This window comes from Neoarius graeffei, chromosome 3, assembly GCF_027579695.1.
Source record: "Neoarius graeffei isolate fNeoGra1 chromosome 3, fNeoGra1.pri, whole genome shotgun sequence".
In the NCBI taxonomy this organism is placed as follows: Eukaryota; Metazoa; Chordata; class Actinopteri; order Siluriformes; family Ariidae; genus Neoarius; species Neoarius graeffei.
This window is the reverse complement of record NC_083571.1, coordinates 9,119,192-9,135,701: the sequence shown is the minus strand read 5'-3', so window position 1 is coordinate 9,135,701 and position 16,510 is coordinate 9,119,192. Positions and strand designations below refer to the sequence as shown.

General features: G+C 40.6%; 1 protein-coding gene across 1 annotated transcript in view; it reads right to left on the bottom strand.

Moving 5' to 3' along the window:
* Positions 1-3,476: 3,476 nt before the first annotated feature.
* si:dkey-12h9.6 (macoilin-1) overlaps positions 3,477-16,510 on the bottom strand; it is a 37,220-nt gene continuing 24,186 nt past the window's right edge. Inside the window, exons 8-11 of the mRNA XM_060915792.1 lie at positions 13,241-13,411; positions 12,574-12,700; positions 7,055-7,229; positions 3,477-3,664 (exon numbers count right to left, since the gene is read on the bottom strand). Coding sequence (XP_060771775.1) covers positions 3,477-3,664; positions 7,055-7,229; positions 12,574-12,700; positions 13,241-13,411 — 661 coding nt within the window. The remainder of the gene's footprint in view (positions 3,665-7,054; positions 7,230-12,573; positions 12,701-13,240; positions 13,412-16,510) is intronic.

Genomic DNA, 16,510 nt, shown 5'->3' with positions numbered 1-16,510 from the left:
GCTAAATTCTCACCATTTGCTCCACTCTCATTAGAGAAGTCAGCTACTGGATATTTGAAAGTGAATTTCTTGAATATCAGTTCACTCATTCCTCATTTTTGTTATCTGATGAAAGATGAAATTGTCCAACAGAGCCATATCACCAGTTAAGCAGAGACCTGGCTAATTCCTTCTGACATCCATCCGGAAATACAAAACTTTAACAGCTTGCGTCTTGATCATGTGGGTTGCCGAAGAAAACGAAGAAATGGTGGGTTGCTTCTATATATTCATCCCCCTTGGTGTTTGTCCTGTTTTGTCGCATTACAAGCTGGAATTAAAATGGATTTTTGGAGGGTTAGCACCATTTGATTTACACAGCATGCCTACAGCTTTAAAGGTGCACGTTGTTGTTTTAATGTGACACAAACAATAAGATGAGAAATCTGGAGTGTGCATAAGTATTCACCCCCTTTTGTATGAAACCCCTAAATAAGAGCTGGTCCAACCAATTCACTTCATAAGTCACATAATTAGTTGATTAAGATCCACCCGTGTGCAATCAAAGTGTCACATGATCTGTCACATGATGCCTGTGTAAATCAACCTGTTCTGGAAGGATCCTGACTCTGCAACACTATTAAGCAAGCAACATGAAAACCAAGGAGCCTCCAAACAGGTCAGAGACAAATGGGGCTTTTCCACTACCAACGCGGCTGAGTCGAGCTGAGTGGGGCTGTTGGAGTTGCATTTCGACTACAACCGTGCTGGCTGGAAGTGGGTGGACACATTGGGTGGAGTTAGCGAAAGTGGGTGGACGTCACGTGATGTCGTTAGGCGGCGCAAACAGTGACATCAGTGACCTTTTAAGCAGTAGTCTCACGACCCGGATAGTAAACAATAAACTGGCTGGCCTTTCCTCGCTTGGGTTGGTCTTCCATCTTCTAGTTTTCTGATCATCATCTTCTTTGTCGTAATTCTTCTTCCGGGTTTACGGTGTTTACAGATCCCAGCGTGCTCGTGGGGCGTGTGTGGGCATGTGAGGACACTCCTCCTCACCAATCAGTGCACAGGGGAGTGTCTCCTCACGCCCCTAGCCCCACTCGGCTCGGTTGGGCTCACTTCAGCCCTACTCCAAAACCGTGCGAGTTTTGGGTGCTGAGTAAGGCTGAAGTGAGCTCAGTCGTGCTGCTCTGAAGTAGTCGAAACGTGAGCCGTGTTGGGCTGAAGTGAGCTGAAAAAGGGTAGTGGAAAAGGCCCAAAAGTTGTGGAGAAGTATAGTTCAGGGTTGAGCTACAAAAAATATCCTAAACTTTGAATATCCCACGGAGCTCCATTAAATCCATTAGAGCAAAATGGAAATAATATGGCACCACTATAAATCTGACAAGAGAAGGCCCCGCCCACCAAAACTCATAGACCAGGCAAGGAGGGCATTAATCAGAGATGCAACAAAGACACCAAAGAAGGAGCTGCAAAGATCCACAGAGGAGATGGGAGTATCTGTACATAGGACACAGAGTGTGCGGGGCTTTATGGAAGAGTGGCCAGGAAAAAAGCCATTGCTTAAAAAAAAACACGTTTGGAGTTTACCCAACAGCATGTGGCAGACTCCTCAAACACACGGAAGAAGATTCTCTGGTCAAATGAAACTAAAACTGATCTTTTTGGCCATCATGGGAAACGCCTTGTGTGGTGCAAACCCAACACCCTGAGAACACCATTCCTACAGTGAAGCATGGTGGTGGCAGCATCATGCTGTGGGGATGTTTTTCATCTGCAGGAACAGGAAAGCTGGTCAGGACTGAAGGAAAGATGGACGGCACTAAATACAGGGCAATTCTGGAGGAAAACCTGTTTGAGTCGGCCAGAGGTTTGAGACTGGGACGAAGGTTCATGTTCCAGCAGGACAATGACCCTAAACATACTGCTAAAGCTACACTGGAGTGGTTTAAAGGGAAACATTTAAATGTCTTGGAATGAGCCCAGACCTCAAGCCAATTTAGAATCTGTGCCATAACTTGAAGATTGCTGTACACCAACGCAACCCATCTAACTTGAAAGGGTTGGAGCAGTTTTGCCTTGAGGAACGGGCAAAAATCCCAGTGGCTAGATGTGCTAAGCTAATAGAGACATATCCCAAGAGACTTGCAGCTGTAATTACAGCAAAAGGTGGCTCTACAAAGTATTGACTTGGGGGGGGACACTCCACTTTAATTATTTGTTGAAGTCAACATTCATAATAAGTGTCCGATTGCTTGCATTCTGATATAAGCGAGAGGGGGGGTATACGTAAATGAGCAGTAGCTTGCAGTTGATCTTATTATTTACCTCACCGACCATAGGCCAATGAGCTATTGCCATTATGTGGCGTCCATTTTGCTTGGAAGAGCTAATCAGTCTACATATAGTTGGTCCTTGGTTTTGTGATTGGCACGGCCGTGTGACTTACTGCGTCACTGACGTTCTGGTAAGTAGCCATGTATCCGCTGTGTTGGTATACAGAGGCAAAATCACGAAAATGGCATTGCTGTCTGAATACTTATGGACCTTGGTGGCATATTAACTTATTTTTATACACACTTCCTTGCAATTGATATAACGGCTTTATATACGTGTATATATTTGTCTCAATTCATTTCACTTGTTTCCTTTCAGATGAGTATCATCTGAAAGAGAAAGAAGAAATAATATAGGCTCAATTAAAGACTCTTCAAAAAAAAAGTATTTTGTTTTATGTTTTAATTACTTGTTCCAAAAGATCTTGGAAAAAAAACATTAGCCCTTGCACAAATGCACAATTAAACAACAAAACTGAGTGTTATTTTGTTACTCAGAAATCAGCATGCAGACCAAGACCATCAATTCTGTATCTCGTGTTTCAGGGGTTAAAAGTACATCAAGGCAGAAAAATAAATATCTTATAAAAAACACCTCATTGACACATAAAAAGGCGACAGGTCCAAAGACGTGAAAACTTACAAATTGAGAAGTCAAATTCCTTTACAATGCGTATAATGTAAAAAGGAATACAAAACCGTACAAAGCACTTTATATTCACATTACTGACATTAGGTATTGGCTTGTTATTGTGTGAATATTGTATTGAGGCACAACATGAGCCATTGAGCCTGATTTCCTTAAATAAAATAGTCCCCGCCTCCAGCCGAAACTCGGAAAAAATTTGTCCGAATGCCACGCTGTCTGGAGTTTAGAAATAATTTACCGACGTGAGTTTTGAAAATATTTTTTTCAACTGTGTTGCTTTGTTTATTTCTGTAGCACCACAAATCAGACATACAATCAGCTTTGTGTCCTCGAGAACCTCTGGCTCAGAGTCGTAAACTCGCCGACTGTCGGTCCAGTCAAGGAAACGTCAACAGCGTGTTCCCTTTTGTTCAGTTCAGATCATTAAGACGAACTGATCCGAAGCTTTTTTTTTTTTTTTTAATTAAAAAAAAAAGCTTTCCATTTGTGTCCTTCGCTGTGATTGTGATTTATTTCTTTAGACACTGGTACATGAGCCCTCGTGGGTTCAGGACGTAGCGCTCCGAGTTGAGGAACTTGAGGTACTGTGGAACGGTTGAGCGCGGAGCCATGTAGGACACGCCTGGAGAAACGGCCATGACTTCGGCGATCTTCTGTTTCATTTCCTTGATCTCCTGGTCCTGCTTCAGGAGTTTAACTACAGAGCAACCAATACAGGTAAAATGAGTGGTGGAGATGATGGAAAGATGACAAACTCTAATCAATTTTGATGAAAGATATCAAGCAGGTGTCATCAGTTCATGTGTTAATAGTGCGAGTAACAGCTTTTTAGTTACAATCTATAATGTTAAACATAACTTGATTTTGGACAACGGTAGCTAAAGCTAGCCATGTTAAAAATTCCAATATAAACAAGTTCAAGTCTTTCTTTGTAGCATTCCCTTAAAAATCACACACAAAATTTCACTCAACGACTTTGAGTCCAATTTGGTACAAATTTTACCGATAATTGTTAATATGAGCTGTTTGATTGGTCAGAACGTGTTAATTACTTCGTAATTTGGCTACAAATTAAATCCTTTAATAATAAAAGCTAGCAATATCATAAACTGATGTTTCGACATCACTGACATCATCAGAGTAAAATAAGCTGTGTTTAAGGCAATTAAGAGTCAGTTCAAGTTTTTATAAAGTCCCAAGAGAGTGCATCAAGTAAAAACCTTCGCACGTGAATGTTTAATTTTTACTTTTCTGCTTAGATGAGCAACATCTCATAAATCAAACAGTCAAGCTTCCCAGTGCACTTTCGTCGAATAATAAATTGATTGCTCAAATCAGGAACGTCTAGGAGGCCATGTTCCATCTTAAAGTGCATATCACGGGTAAATTCAGGAGCAAGATCAATGTAATTCTCCTATTTTATATGAAACTTTGGTCAAATATCTGTAACGTTCTGCATTCTCTGCAATTTTTTTTTTACCTTGCGCAATACTAGAAAAATTCAGTTGAAATCAAGCCATTTGAGGCGAATTGGTCCGCCTCTGAAAAAACTTGGCATTTGGATTTCCCGGCAAACATTGATTTTCGTGACGTCGCGTGTGGGATGCCTCCTTCTGAATCCTACGTCAGCGCTGGTTTGTTTATGAGAAAACGACCTGGTGGTTTTCTGCAAATTTCTTCAACGTTATCGCGTAATTATTAAAATGGTTAACAGATGTATCGTAGGAGGGTGTACAGTAGCAACACCAATCTTGATGGGATTAGTACTCATCGTTTTCCAAAAGACCGGACAATGAGAGAGAAATGGGAGCGCTTGGTCTACACAGGCTGTGCACTGAAACCGTGCAAAGCTCTCGCAGCCTGCTGGCGCTTCCGCAGGTGACGTCACGAATCTGGCTCCAGACTCCCTTGGGATTTTTCCAGACGCGTTTTGTTATTTTTTTTCTGCTGTAGACAGATGGCCTTGTGAAAAATTACCCTTCTGGATGAGTGTGTAAAGGGACATACTTTCATATAAAAAAAACCACGAAATTGGTCCAGAATATGCCCTTTAAGGCGTTTACCGATAGTTGAGTAGCGATGTTCAATTCGTTGGTGCAGATGCCTGCAAGTGTAGCCAATATAGTCTGCATCACACAGACCACACTTAAATAAATAAACAACGTTCTGTTGGCTAACCAGCAGTGGTTTGGCATACCATTTTCAGGTCTGTCGCACATCAACTTCCTGTTTACCGACTGAATGTATTTACGAAACATGTAGTGTGGATTGACAATTTCAGAACACTTTTCTCAGCAACTACAAATCACAACTGCTTGATATTTGGTACTGAGCTTCAGTTTGGGGTTCTATACCGTGTGTACCGTTTTCAGGTCTGTCGCACATCGACTTCCTGTTTACCGACTGAATGAAATGTATAGGGTGGATTTTGGCGCTATTTCAAGAAGCAAAATGCGATTTCAAAATGGCAGTTTACCAGGATGCTATTTGAAATCCTTGGGGAGAGACACTGCTCTTTACTTACTTGTTTCAGAGTTAATTATTTGTTGAAGTCAACATTCATAATAAGTGTCCTATTCCTTCAGTCACTTGCATTGTGATATAAACGAGAGCGGGGGGATACGTAAGTGAGCAATAGCTCACAGGTGATCTTGTTAAAACTTGAACTGACTCTTAATCACCTTAAACACTGTTTATTTTACTCCGATGATGATGTCAGTGACATCGAAACATTAGTTTATGATATTGCTAGCTTTTATTATTAAATGTATAGCAAAAGTTGTCTTAACAAATGAAATCACCAGGTTTATATTAATGCTCTTGTTCCTAATAATTTTCGTTTCTTTAGTAACAGTTCATTCACAGGGACTTGTGAATAAAAGATGCTCCACATAAACATATTTTAAAAACATGTACTTGTTGATATGGTGAATATTTCTGGAAGGAGGTGTTTAACATTTGTGGAAGGAATCTCATAGTTTTTTTCGTCATGTTCAGGACTGAGAGCTGCATCATTTGGTAAATAAAGCTAAGCTGGTGAGGGAACTGTTTTTTAATGGATCTTAATGTGTTTCTGATTGTCTGTAATGGTAGTTTAATGGATTGCGTTGTTCCTAAGCCTAATGATTCCATATTTGATTGACTCGTTTCATTTTTCTTCTAGATGGTAATCATCTACTCATTTGGGTTCTGGTTAGGGCTGCACAATTAATCGAATTTAATCGAAAATCGCGATTTTGGCTGCCACGATTAAATTAAATGAAAATCGCGATTTATTTCCATTTAAAATGCGAGCTCTGCTGCATATCTGATAAAGCACTTTTTGACCAGTACTCCGCCAAACCATTAGGGGGTGAACCAACGCATGTAAGGTTTCATTACTCCACCTAAATAAGCAAGCAAGCCAAGTGCGCAGAGCTTCAGTGCAGCGGTATCTTCAAGGGGTGATAGCGTGAGAGTAGGTAACAGATTGAGGTGAGAGAAAAGCTAACTATGTCGGAACAACAGACTATTTAGCACTGGAGGCAATGTTGTGACCTGCCTTCGCTCGTGTTTAAAGCCAGAGCATGTTGATAGGCTGGTCTTTCTAGCTAAAAACTTGTAGGCCTCAGTATAATGCTATGTAATTGTTGCAACTGAGTTTTCAGTTCCTTCATCCTTTGGTAATTTCTTGGATGAATTTCATTTATTTGTCATTTGGAAATCAGAATTTCTCTTTTAAATTTCATTCTGCACTGAAAGCTGTTCATATTGTTTGTTTGAATATAGTGAAATAAAATTTAAGTGATTTCCCTAACATCAAGAATAATCGTGATTACAATTTTGATCAAGATAATCGTGATTATCATTTTTTCCATAATCGTGCAGCCCTAGTTCTGGTGGTATTTAATAGTAACCTAATGAAAACCTACAGGAGTGTGATGGAAACCATCAAGCCAGTTCCTATTCTGATTTATTGTGTGATGGAAACCAAATGTTTTTCTAATGTGTTTATTTATTTATTCCTTGAACTCATCCTTTAACACAGTTACAAGCAGATATGATGGTAATCTTTAAAACGTTCAGTCAGTGTGAGATGTTCACTAACCCTGCGCTATCTCCAGCTGTCTGCGAGCGTCCCCCAGCGCTGAGAACAGGTCCAGTTTGAGTCGTGTCTCTGCACTCAGGTTGTACTCTAGATGCTGAGCTTTGTCCTGTAGAGATGAGAGAGCCCCAAGCAAGGCGTCTGCCTCCTGCTCTGTACACCTGAGCTTCTGCAAGGACTGAAAACAAGCACGAAGACATTGGGAATGAGACATCAGTGTACGGAGGTTTAACATGAATGAAGCGGTTTGTTTCGTGTTGTTGTTTACAGCTGCCTGAAAACTTATCCTGAATTTAATTTCTGTACTCCATTCATGAGCTGAAACTGGCATAAGTCTGGCTGTCAATATAATGTTTTTGCAAATTCAGTGAATCTTCAGTTGAAGAGGAGAGGAGGGAAGAGAAAGAAGACTGAAAGGAAGAAAATAGACGAGGATTGAAGGGGAGAGAAAAGAGAATTGAAGGGAAGGGAAAGGAGGAGGACTGAAGAGATTTAGAAGAGATGAGGATTGAAGGGAAGAGAAAGAAGGAGAGTTGAAAGGAAGGGAAGAGAAAGGTGGTGACTGAAGGAAAGATAAAGGAGGAGGATTGAAGGAAAGGGAAGAGGAAAGGACAAGGATGGAAGGGAAGAGAAAGGAGGAATGTTGAAGGGAAGAAAAACAGGAGTGAAGGGAAAAGAGGATGATTGAGGGGAAAGAAAGAAGGATTGAAGGGGAGAGAAGAGACAATGAGAATTGAAGAAAAGGGAAGGGAACAGAAAGAAGTGTTGATGAAGAAAAGGAGGAGGATTGAAGATAAGGGAAGAGAAAGGAGGAGGATTAAAGAGAGGGGAAGAGAAAGGAGAAGGATTGAAGGGGAGAGGAGAGAAAAGAGGATTGAAGGGAAAAGAAGAGAGGAGGGGGATTGAAGGAAAGGGAAGAGAAAGGATAGAGGATTGAAGGAAAGGGGAGAGAAAGGATGAGGATTGAAAAAGGGAAAGGAACAGAAAGGAGTGTTGAAGGGAAGAATTATAGGAGGATTGAAGAGAAATGAGGAGGGTTGAAGGGAATGGAAGAAAAAGGAGGAGGATTGAAGATAATGGAAGAGAGGAGAATTGAAGGGAAAAGAAGAGAAAGGAGGAGGACTGAAGGGAAGAGAAAGGAGGAGGACTGAAGGGAAGAGAAAGGAGGAGGACTGAAGGGAAGAGAAAGGAGGAGGACTGAAGGGAAAAGAAGAGAAAGGAGGATTGAAGGGAAAAGAAGAGAAAGGAGGAGGACTGAAGGGAAGAGAAAGGAGGAGGACTGAAGGGAAAAGAAGAGGAAGGAGGATTGAAGGGAAAAGAAGAGAAAGGAGGAGGACTGAAGGGAAAAGAAGAGAAAGGAGGAGGACTGAAGGGAAAAGAAGAGAAAGGAGGAGGATTGAAGGGAAAAGAAAGGAGGAGGACTGAAGGGAAGAGAAAGGAGGAGGACTGAAGGGAAAAGAAGAGAAAGGAGGATTGAAGGGAAAAGAAGAGAAAGGAGGAGGACTGAAGGGAAGAGAAAGGACGAGGACTGAAGGGAAAAGAAGAGAAAGGAGGATTGAAGGGAAAAAAGAGAAAGGAGGATTGAAGGGTAAATAAGAGAAAGGAGGAGGATTGAAGGAAAGGGAAGAGAAAGGAGGAATGAAGGGAAGGAGGAGGATTGAAGGAAAGAGAAAGAATGAGGACTGAAGGAAAGGAAAGAGAAAGGAGGATTGAAGGAAAGGAGGAGGACTGAAGGGAAGGAACGAGAAAGGAGGATTGAAGGGAAGTGAAGAGAAAGGAGGAGGACTGAAGGGAAAAGAGAGGAGGAGGATTAAAGGGAGGAAAGAAAGGAGGATGAAAGGAAAGAGAAAGGAGGAGGATTGAAGGAAAGAGAAGAGAAAGGAAGAGGGTTGAAGAGAAGGAAAGTATAAATTGTAGATTCTTGTCTACAGAACAATACAGGATGAGCAGTCAGGATTTACCATCTTTAACATTTACTGATTGACATTCAGGGTGAAAATATCAAATCACAACACAATATACAGCTAAAGTGCAAAAGTTTGCACACCCTTTATCAAAAGTCACGTGAATGACATTGAGAGTTCAGCTTTACTGTCATTCTTTCATTATCACAAGAACATGAAAATGTCAATTTTTCAGAATTCCACTGGCAGGTTTGAAATTACCGTATTTCTTCTCCCCTTTGATCATGTCTTTGTGTTTTCATCCATTTTTTTGAGTTTTTACGGTCTCCCTAAACACTGAGATCTGGAAAAAATGTAATAATAAATTATTTAGTTATCTTTATATGGTGATGTTTTCTGCCAGGCGATGCTTGTTTTTTATCGTTTATGGAAGGAGTCTGCCGTGTCAGTGCTTTGTAACAGTCAGAGATGAAGTGGTAGAAACTTTAGATTTTCAGACACGGGAAAGTCTTCACAAACATGAAGAGCTGCTGCTTTTGTCTTCCAGTGAGAGAAGAAAGAGAGGCTGGCGATGTTTATATCTGCTCTAAAGTAAGTGAGAACAGGAACTAACTTGTTTCATGGACATTCTACAACTTTAGATGGATATAACTATAAAGGACATTCTGTGGTATAAGAGGAATAAAACACTTCAAGGATGCTCTGTTATTGTAAAATAATTAACTTCATGGCAGTAATAGTAACTCTACGAAGGGGTACTGGGACCATTGTAGATTGAAAAAAAGAAATGCAGAGCTGAGAGAAGGAGTAATATTCTGAGGGGGGAAATAAACCTCAGAAATTCCAAGATTAAAGTCATACATTTATTACTTTAATCCTAGAGATTGAGGGCTCCCACCCCCTTCAAAATATTATCCCCTCCTTCAGCTCAGTTTTTTTAATACCTACAGTGGCCCTAATATACTGTCATACAAAACACATTTGTTATAGAGAGTTTTCATTAAAATGTTTGAGCTTCAGCATTAAGATCAGTGTAACACCGTATGTTGTGACATGCGAAGATCCCAATACAGCCAATCAGAAAAATTTTATTTAGTGTACAGTTCTAACCAATAGGAGGTGACTGTGGAGCTTCATAATGGACCTACAGTTGCTTTTCTGTATTAAATGGCAAAAATGTGTACGGTTGGTACACTAAACATTAACGTCATGGTAATCATTTGAAATTTGTGATATTTTGTGGTCAGAGTAAAAATGACTCTAAAATCACAGGGGGAAAAAAAAAGTCCTGAGCAGCACTGTTTTGTGAACGGCATAGGTCTTGAAAGGTATGCTGTACTTACTAAGTGCAATAGTTTGGACACAAGACTGAAAAATAGATTTTATAACAAGACACTTAGTGTGTCCTGTTTCAAAGACATCACAAGTTCATTCATCCTCAGGAGGTGTTTCATCCTGGTCAGGGTTCCAGTGAATCCGAGTGTATCCCAGGATACATTGGACGCAAGACAGGATTGGGACGTCCACCCAACGTAGGGCACCATCCCCTCACGCACTCATTTATACCTAGGGGCAATTGAGAGCAGAATGTAGTCATCAGTTCACCTAATGCCTTGTTATCCCCCACTGGCCGAAAGGCCCGAAGGGGGATTATGTCGTAGCGTTGTCCGTCCCAAGAAGGGTGCTCACCTTCTGAAATCAACTCCTCTCACAATTTTTGGAGGAATTTCACGAAACTTGGCAGGATTCTTTGTTATATGTTGGTAGTATGCATATTACAATTTTGTTTAATTCAGTCACATTTTACCAGAGTTACAGCCCTTGATTAACAAAATTATACTTTGACAATTTCATGAGAGTGTTTTCCTTCTGAAATCAACTCCTCTCACAATTTTTGGAGGAATTTCACAAAACTTGGCAAAAGGCATTGTTGTATGTCAGGAGTACGCATTTTGAAATTTTCAATTCGGTCACATTTTACCAGAGTCGTGGCCTTTGATTAACAACCTTGTACTTTCACAATTTCATGAAGGTGTGCTTGACTTCTGAAATCAACTCCCCTCTCAATTTTTGGACGAATTTCTTGAAGCTTGGCAGAAGGCCTTGTTATATGACGGTAATACGCATATTGTGATTTAATTTCGTTTGTGAAAATTTTCCCAGAGTTTTGATCCTTGGTTAAATAACTTGTACTTTGACAATTTCATGAGGGTGTACATTCTTCTGAAATCAACTCTCTCAATTTGTGGAGGAATTTCACCAAACTTGGCAAAAGGCTTTGTTATATGACAAATACGCATATTGAAATTTCGTTTAATTTGGGCAAATTTTACCAGAGTTATGCCCTTGATTATTAACAAACTTGTACTTTGGCAATTTCATCAAGGTGTGCTTGCTTTCTGAAATCAACTTCCCTCACAATTTTTGGAGGAATTTCACAAAACTTGGCAAAAGGCATTGTTCTATGTCAGGAGTACGCATTTTGAAATTTTCAATTCAGTCGCATTTTACCAGAGTCGTGGCCTTTGATTAACAACCTTGTACTTTCACAATTTCATGAAGGTGTGCTTGACTTCTGAAATCAACTCCCCTCTCAATTTTTGGACGAATTTCTTGAAGCTTGGCAGAAGGCCTTGTTATATGACGGTAATACGCATATTGTGATTTTAATTTCGTTTGTGAAAATTTTCCCAGAGTTTTGACCCTTGGTTAAATAACTTGTACTTTGACAATTTCATGAGGGTGTACATTCTTCTGAAATCAACTCTCCACAATTTGTGGAGGAATTTCACCAAACTTGGCAAAAGGCTTTGTTATATGACAGTTATACGCATATTGAAATTTCGTTTAATTTGGGCAAATTTTACCAGAGTTATGCCCTTGATTATTAACAAACTTGTACTTTGGCAATTTCATCAAGGTGTGCTTGCTTTCTGAAATCAACTTCCCTCAATTTTTATCCCCCGCTCGCCAAAAGGCCCGAAGGGGGATTGTCAAGGTACTCACCTTAAATCAACTCCACTAACAATTTTTGGAGGAATTTCACGAAACTTGGCAGGATTCTTTGTTATATGTCAATAATATGCATATTGCAATCTCGTTCAATTCGGTCGCATTTTACCAGTTATGGCATAGTTGCCAGCGTGGGATATTGTACTCTCAGAGAACTCTTGTTGTTATGAAGTGGAAGGAAACCGGAGAACATGGAGGACACCCAAACGGACATGTGAAACTCCACAAAGACGGTAACCCGAGCTCAGGATCAAACCAGAGTTGTGAGGCGACAACACAACCCGTTGGCCCTAAGCAAAATCATCAGTTCAGTAGTTTTAGATTTGTTTCTCTCAGTGTGGTATAAATATTCTCTAATAACCATGAGGGATACAAACTTTTGCACTCAGCTGAACCATGTGTCACCACCACAAAAACAAAAGACAACATGAACATGAAGCAAACCAACACAGAGCAAGCTTAATGAATGAAACTCCTTCCTGAAACAAATTAAAATCAAACCACCGATATTCACAGATGTCAAACACAACCACGTGGACACGAAACCGCAAATGAAACGTCACAAGAGGCGTCATCCAAAGAATGGTAGTGAAACACAAACGTTACCTCCACTTCTTTTTCTAGCGCTAGCACCCGATTGTCTTTCCCCTGATAGTCCAGCTGTAGCTGTTTGTACTCTGTGTCTAGATCTCTAGCTCTTTTCCTTAACAGCTGCGTCTCACTGTGTTCCTGCCTGGTGGACAGGAGAAAACACAGCAAGTGTGAGCCGACAGGCAGCACCACAGCTTCACAAGCTGCTCCGAATCATCGCTGTAAACGCTGGGTTATCAGGCCGTGCCTGATTTTTTTTTTTTTTAATCATTTGCAAGAAAAATTTTAAAGGAAAAACAATCATGGATGTGCAATTGAGCAAGCAGCAGCACTGCAGTATAATAAATCAGATTGTGCATGGATATGTATAGTGAGCTCCAAAATTATTGGCACCCTTAAATAAAATGAGTGGGAAAAGGTGAGGTAAAAATGTCTTTGTAGAGTACTGGGTTTATCTCATACTGAAAATATGAAAGGAATCCAACCTTTAATTGAAGTAAATTTATTCCAAGGCCTTTTTTTTTTTTAAACAAAACAAGTGGCATAATTTTTGGCATCCCCGCAACATCTATTTGCCAACATGACAGCACTGAGTTTTGGTCTGAGGAATCTTAAACCACTCATCAGTACAGAATATCTCCAGAATGTGAAGCTGATTGAACGTTAGATGTTAATTTCATACCTGTTCGATGCGTTACGTAGTAAAAAAGTTGCCTCGTCAAATTTCTGGGCTCGAACGTCTGCGAATTGTTTTTCTAAGACTAATCTGCTCTCTGTCTCCACTCTGGCTTTCTTCTCCAACATGACGCAACTCTGCTTGTCCTTCTGCCTGGATTTGCTCAGATACTGAAGCCTGATGAAAAAATAATAATAAATGAACAAGTTACAATTGTATCAGCAGAATAACCATGAAACAGGCAACATGGACAACAAGGTATGTTCTCTTTTAACACTCTGTGTGTCACGTGACTTGGTTGTAGTGATGATTTAAGTAAAGAATGCAGTACTGCATGATGAGTTACTGAAGTCTTATTCCTCGTACACCACAGCAGTTTGCCAACATTAACAATTTTCATTAAATAATGAATGATGCATCATACTCAGTGTGGGGAAATAAGAAATTTTAAGCAGACTGTCACCGGACAGACAAGTCTGAGATGATGTCTGCCCGTCCAATGTTCAGCCTGTCGGAATGATGGGCTGAAGGACCGGAACAATGCGGCCGGGGGTTGTTGAAAAGCTGAAGGGCTTTAGATGCCTAGAGATGCTTCTCAGCGATTTCCAGGCACATTTTTATGATCTTCAAAGGCCAAATTACACTAGACATTAGTTGCTAATTACACTACAAATTGAATATAATTTACAAGAAAAGGTCAGAAGATTCAAGAAAAACCTGCTTAAAGTTTTACCCAAGAAAACAGTAGCGCACCCAGGTCAGTTCCATGTCTAGAAAAAAGAATGAGAGGGCCAAGGATGTTCCAGTTGGTTACAACTTACTGGAACTCGTATATCGGTAATAACACTCATGAAACATTGTCAACAATGACTTTTTTTATACTATGTTTATAATAGGGCGGCACGGTGGTGTAGTGGTTAGCGCTGTCGCCTCACAGCAAGAAGGTCCGGGTTCGAGCCCCGTGGCCGGCGAGGGCCTTTCAGTGCGGAGTTTGCATGTTCTCCCCGTGTCCGCGTGGGTTTCCTCCAGGTGCTCCGGTTTCCCCCACAGTCCAAAGACATGCAGGTTAGGTTAACTGGTGACTCTAAATTGACCGTAGGTGTGAATGTGTGTCAGCCCTGTGATGACCTGGCGACTTGTCCAGGGTGTACCCCACCTTTCGCCCGTAGTCAGCTGGGATAGGCTCCAGCTTGCCTGTGACCCTGTAGAACAGGATAAAGCGGCTAGAGATAATGATATGTTTATAATAAGTCTATAAGAAATGTAGTAATTAACAATACAACTATTCTTACATACAGTTGTGCTCAAAATAATAGCAGTGTCTTTAAAAAGGCGAGTAAATGTCAAAATTCTTCAAATAAATTGTACTTTAATGAACACATGCATTGGGCATACTGCACATTCTATTTCAAAGCAAGAAAATTGGAAAAAGTAATTACATTTCATAATATTTCACAAAGTCAAGAAATGTAATGTTCAAAAAAATAGCAGTGTTGACATCTTTCTTGGGAAACTCAAAAATGTACCATACAAACTAAGAAATTCTTGAAAATTCAACTTTGCTGAGTATCCTAAACTAATATTTTGTTGCATAACCATGGTTTCTGATAACTGCTTCGCATCTGTGCTGCATGGAGTCGACCAACTTCTGGCAACGGTCAATTGTACTACGTTCCACAATTCCTCTGCATTTCTTGCTTTTGCCTCATGAACAGCATTTTTTATGTCAGCCCACAAGTTTTCTATGGGATTGAGGTCCGGGGATTGTGCTGGCCACTCCATTAGTTGGATGCTGTTTGTCTGGAACCATGATTTTGCTTGCTTGCTGGTGTGTTTGGGGTCATTGTCTTGTTGAAACACCCACTTCAAAGGCATTTCCTCTTCAGCATATGGCAACATGACTTCTTCCAGTATCTTGATGTACTCAAACTGATCCATGATCCCTGGTATGCGGTAAATAGGACTAACACCGTAGTATGAAAAACATCCCCATATCATGATGCTTGCACCACCATGCTTAATAGTCTTCACTGTGTACTGTGGCTTGAATTCTGTGTTTGCAGGACGTCTGACAAACTAACTGTGACCCTTAGACCCAAAAAGAACAATCTTACTTTCATCTGTCCACAAAATATTACGCCATTTCTTTTCAGGCCAGTCAATGTGTTCTTTGGCAAATTGTAGCCGCTTCAGCACGTCTTTTCTTTAACAATGGGACTTTGGTAGATTGGCTTCACATAGACGTCGTCTGATTGTACCAGTACTCACAGGCAAGTTTAGATCTTCTTTGATCCTCCTGGAGCTGATCATTGGCTGAGCCTTTGCCAGTTTGGTTATTCTCCGATCCATTCGAGAAGTTTTTCTTTTTCTTCCTCGTCTTTCTGGTTTTGGCTGCCATTTTAAAGCATTTGATGATATTTTAACTGAACAGCCTATAAGTTTCTGCACTTCTTTGTAGGTTTTCCCCTCTTTTATCCATTTCTTGATTAAAAGCCGCTCTTCATCAGAACAGTGTCTTGAACGACCCATTTTACTTGTTTTTTTTCACAAAATCAATGCCCTCCCTAATTGAACTCACCACTGCTATTTTTTTGAACACACCCCTTTCAGCTAATCATTCAATTTCACAGAATCAGTAGCATGCACGGCAGGCCTGTTGGGTCTGTTGGTTTTCTATACCTTTACTATACCCTTCAGAAACTTGCTTGCGGTGTAAAGGTTGAAATTTTAACAAAAACAGTGATTTATCTTGCTACTGTTGAGGGACTGCTATTATTTTGAACATAACTGTAAGAGTTAAAACTTTGAGGACGAGATTTCAAATAACTTTGTAACAAAATGATTTTTAAAATGACTCAAAGCTAGACATGGTCATATCATTTGGCATTCAGACTCAAATCTGCTGGACTAGAACTTAGAAAATAGGAATTCTATTAAACTTGATTAAAATCTACATCCTACAGAAAGAAAGAAAGCACAACTTTATTCATAACACACTTGTGAAATTCCTCTCTGCATTTAACCCATCTGTAGGAGTGAACACACACACATACCCAGAGCAGTGGGCAGCCATGCTAACAGCGCCCGGGGAGCAGTTGGGAGTTCGGTGCCTCGCTCAAGGGCACCTCAGCCCAAGGCCGTCCCATATTAACCTAACTGCATGTCTTTGAACTGTGGGGGAAACCGGAGGAAACCCACGCAGACACGGGGAGAACATGCAAACACCACACAGAAAGGCCCTCGCCGGCTGCTGGGTTCGAACCGTGAGGCGACCGT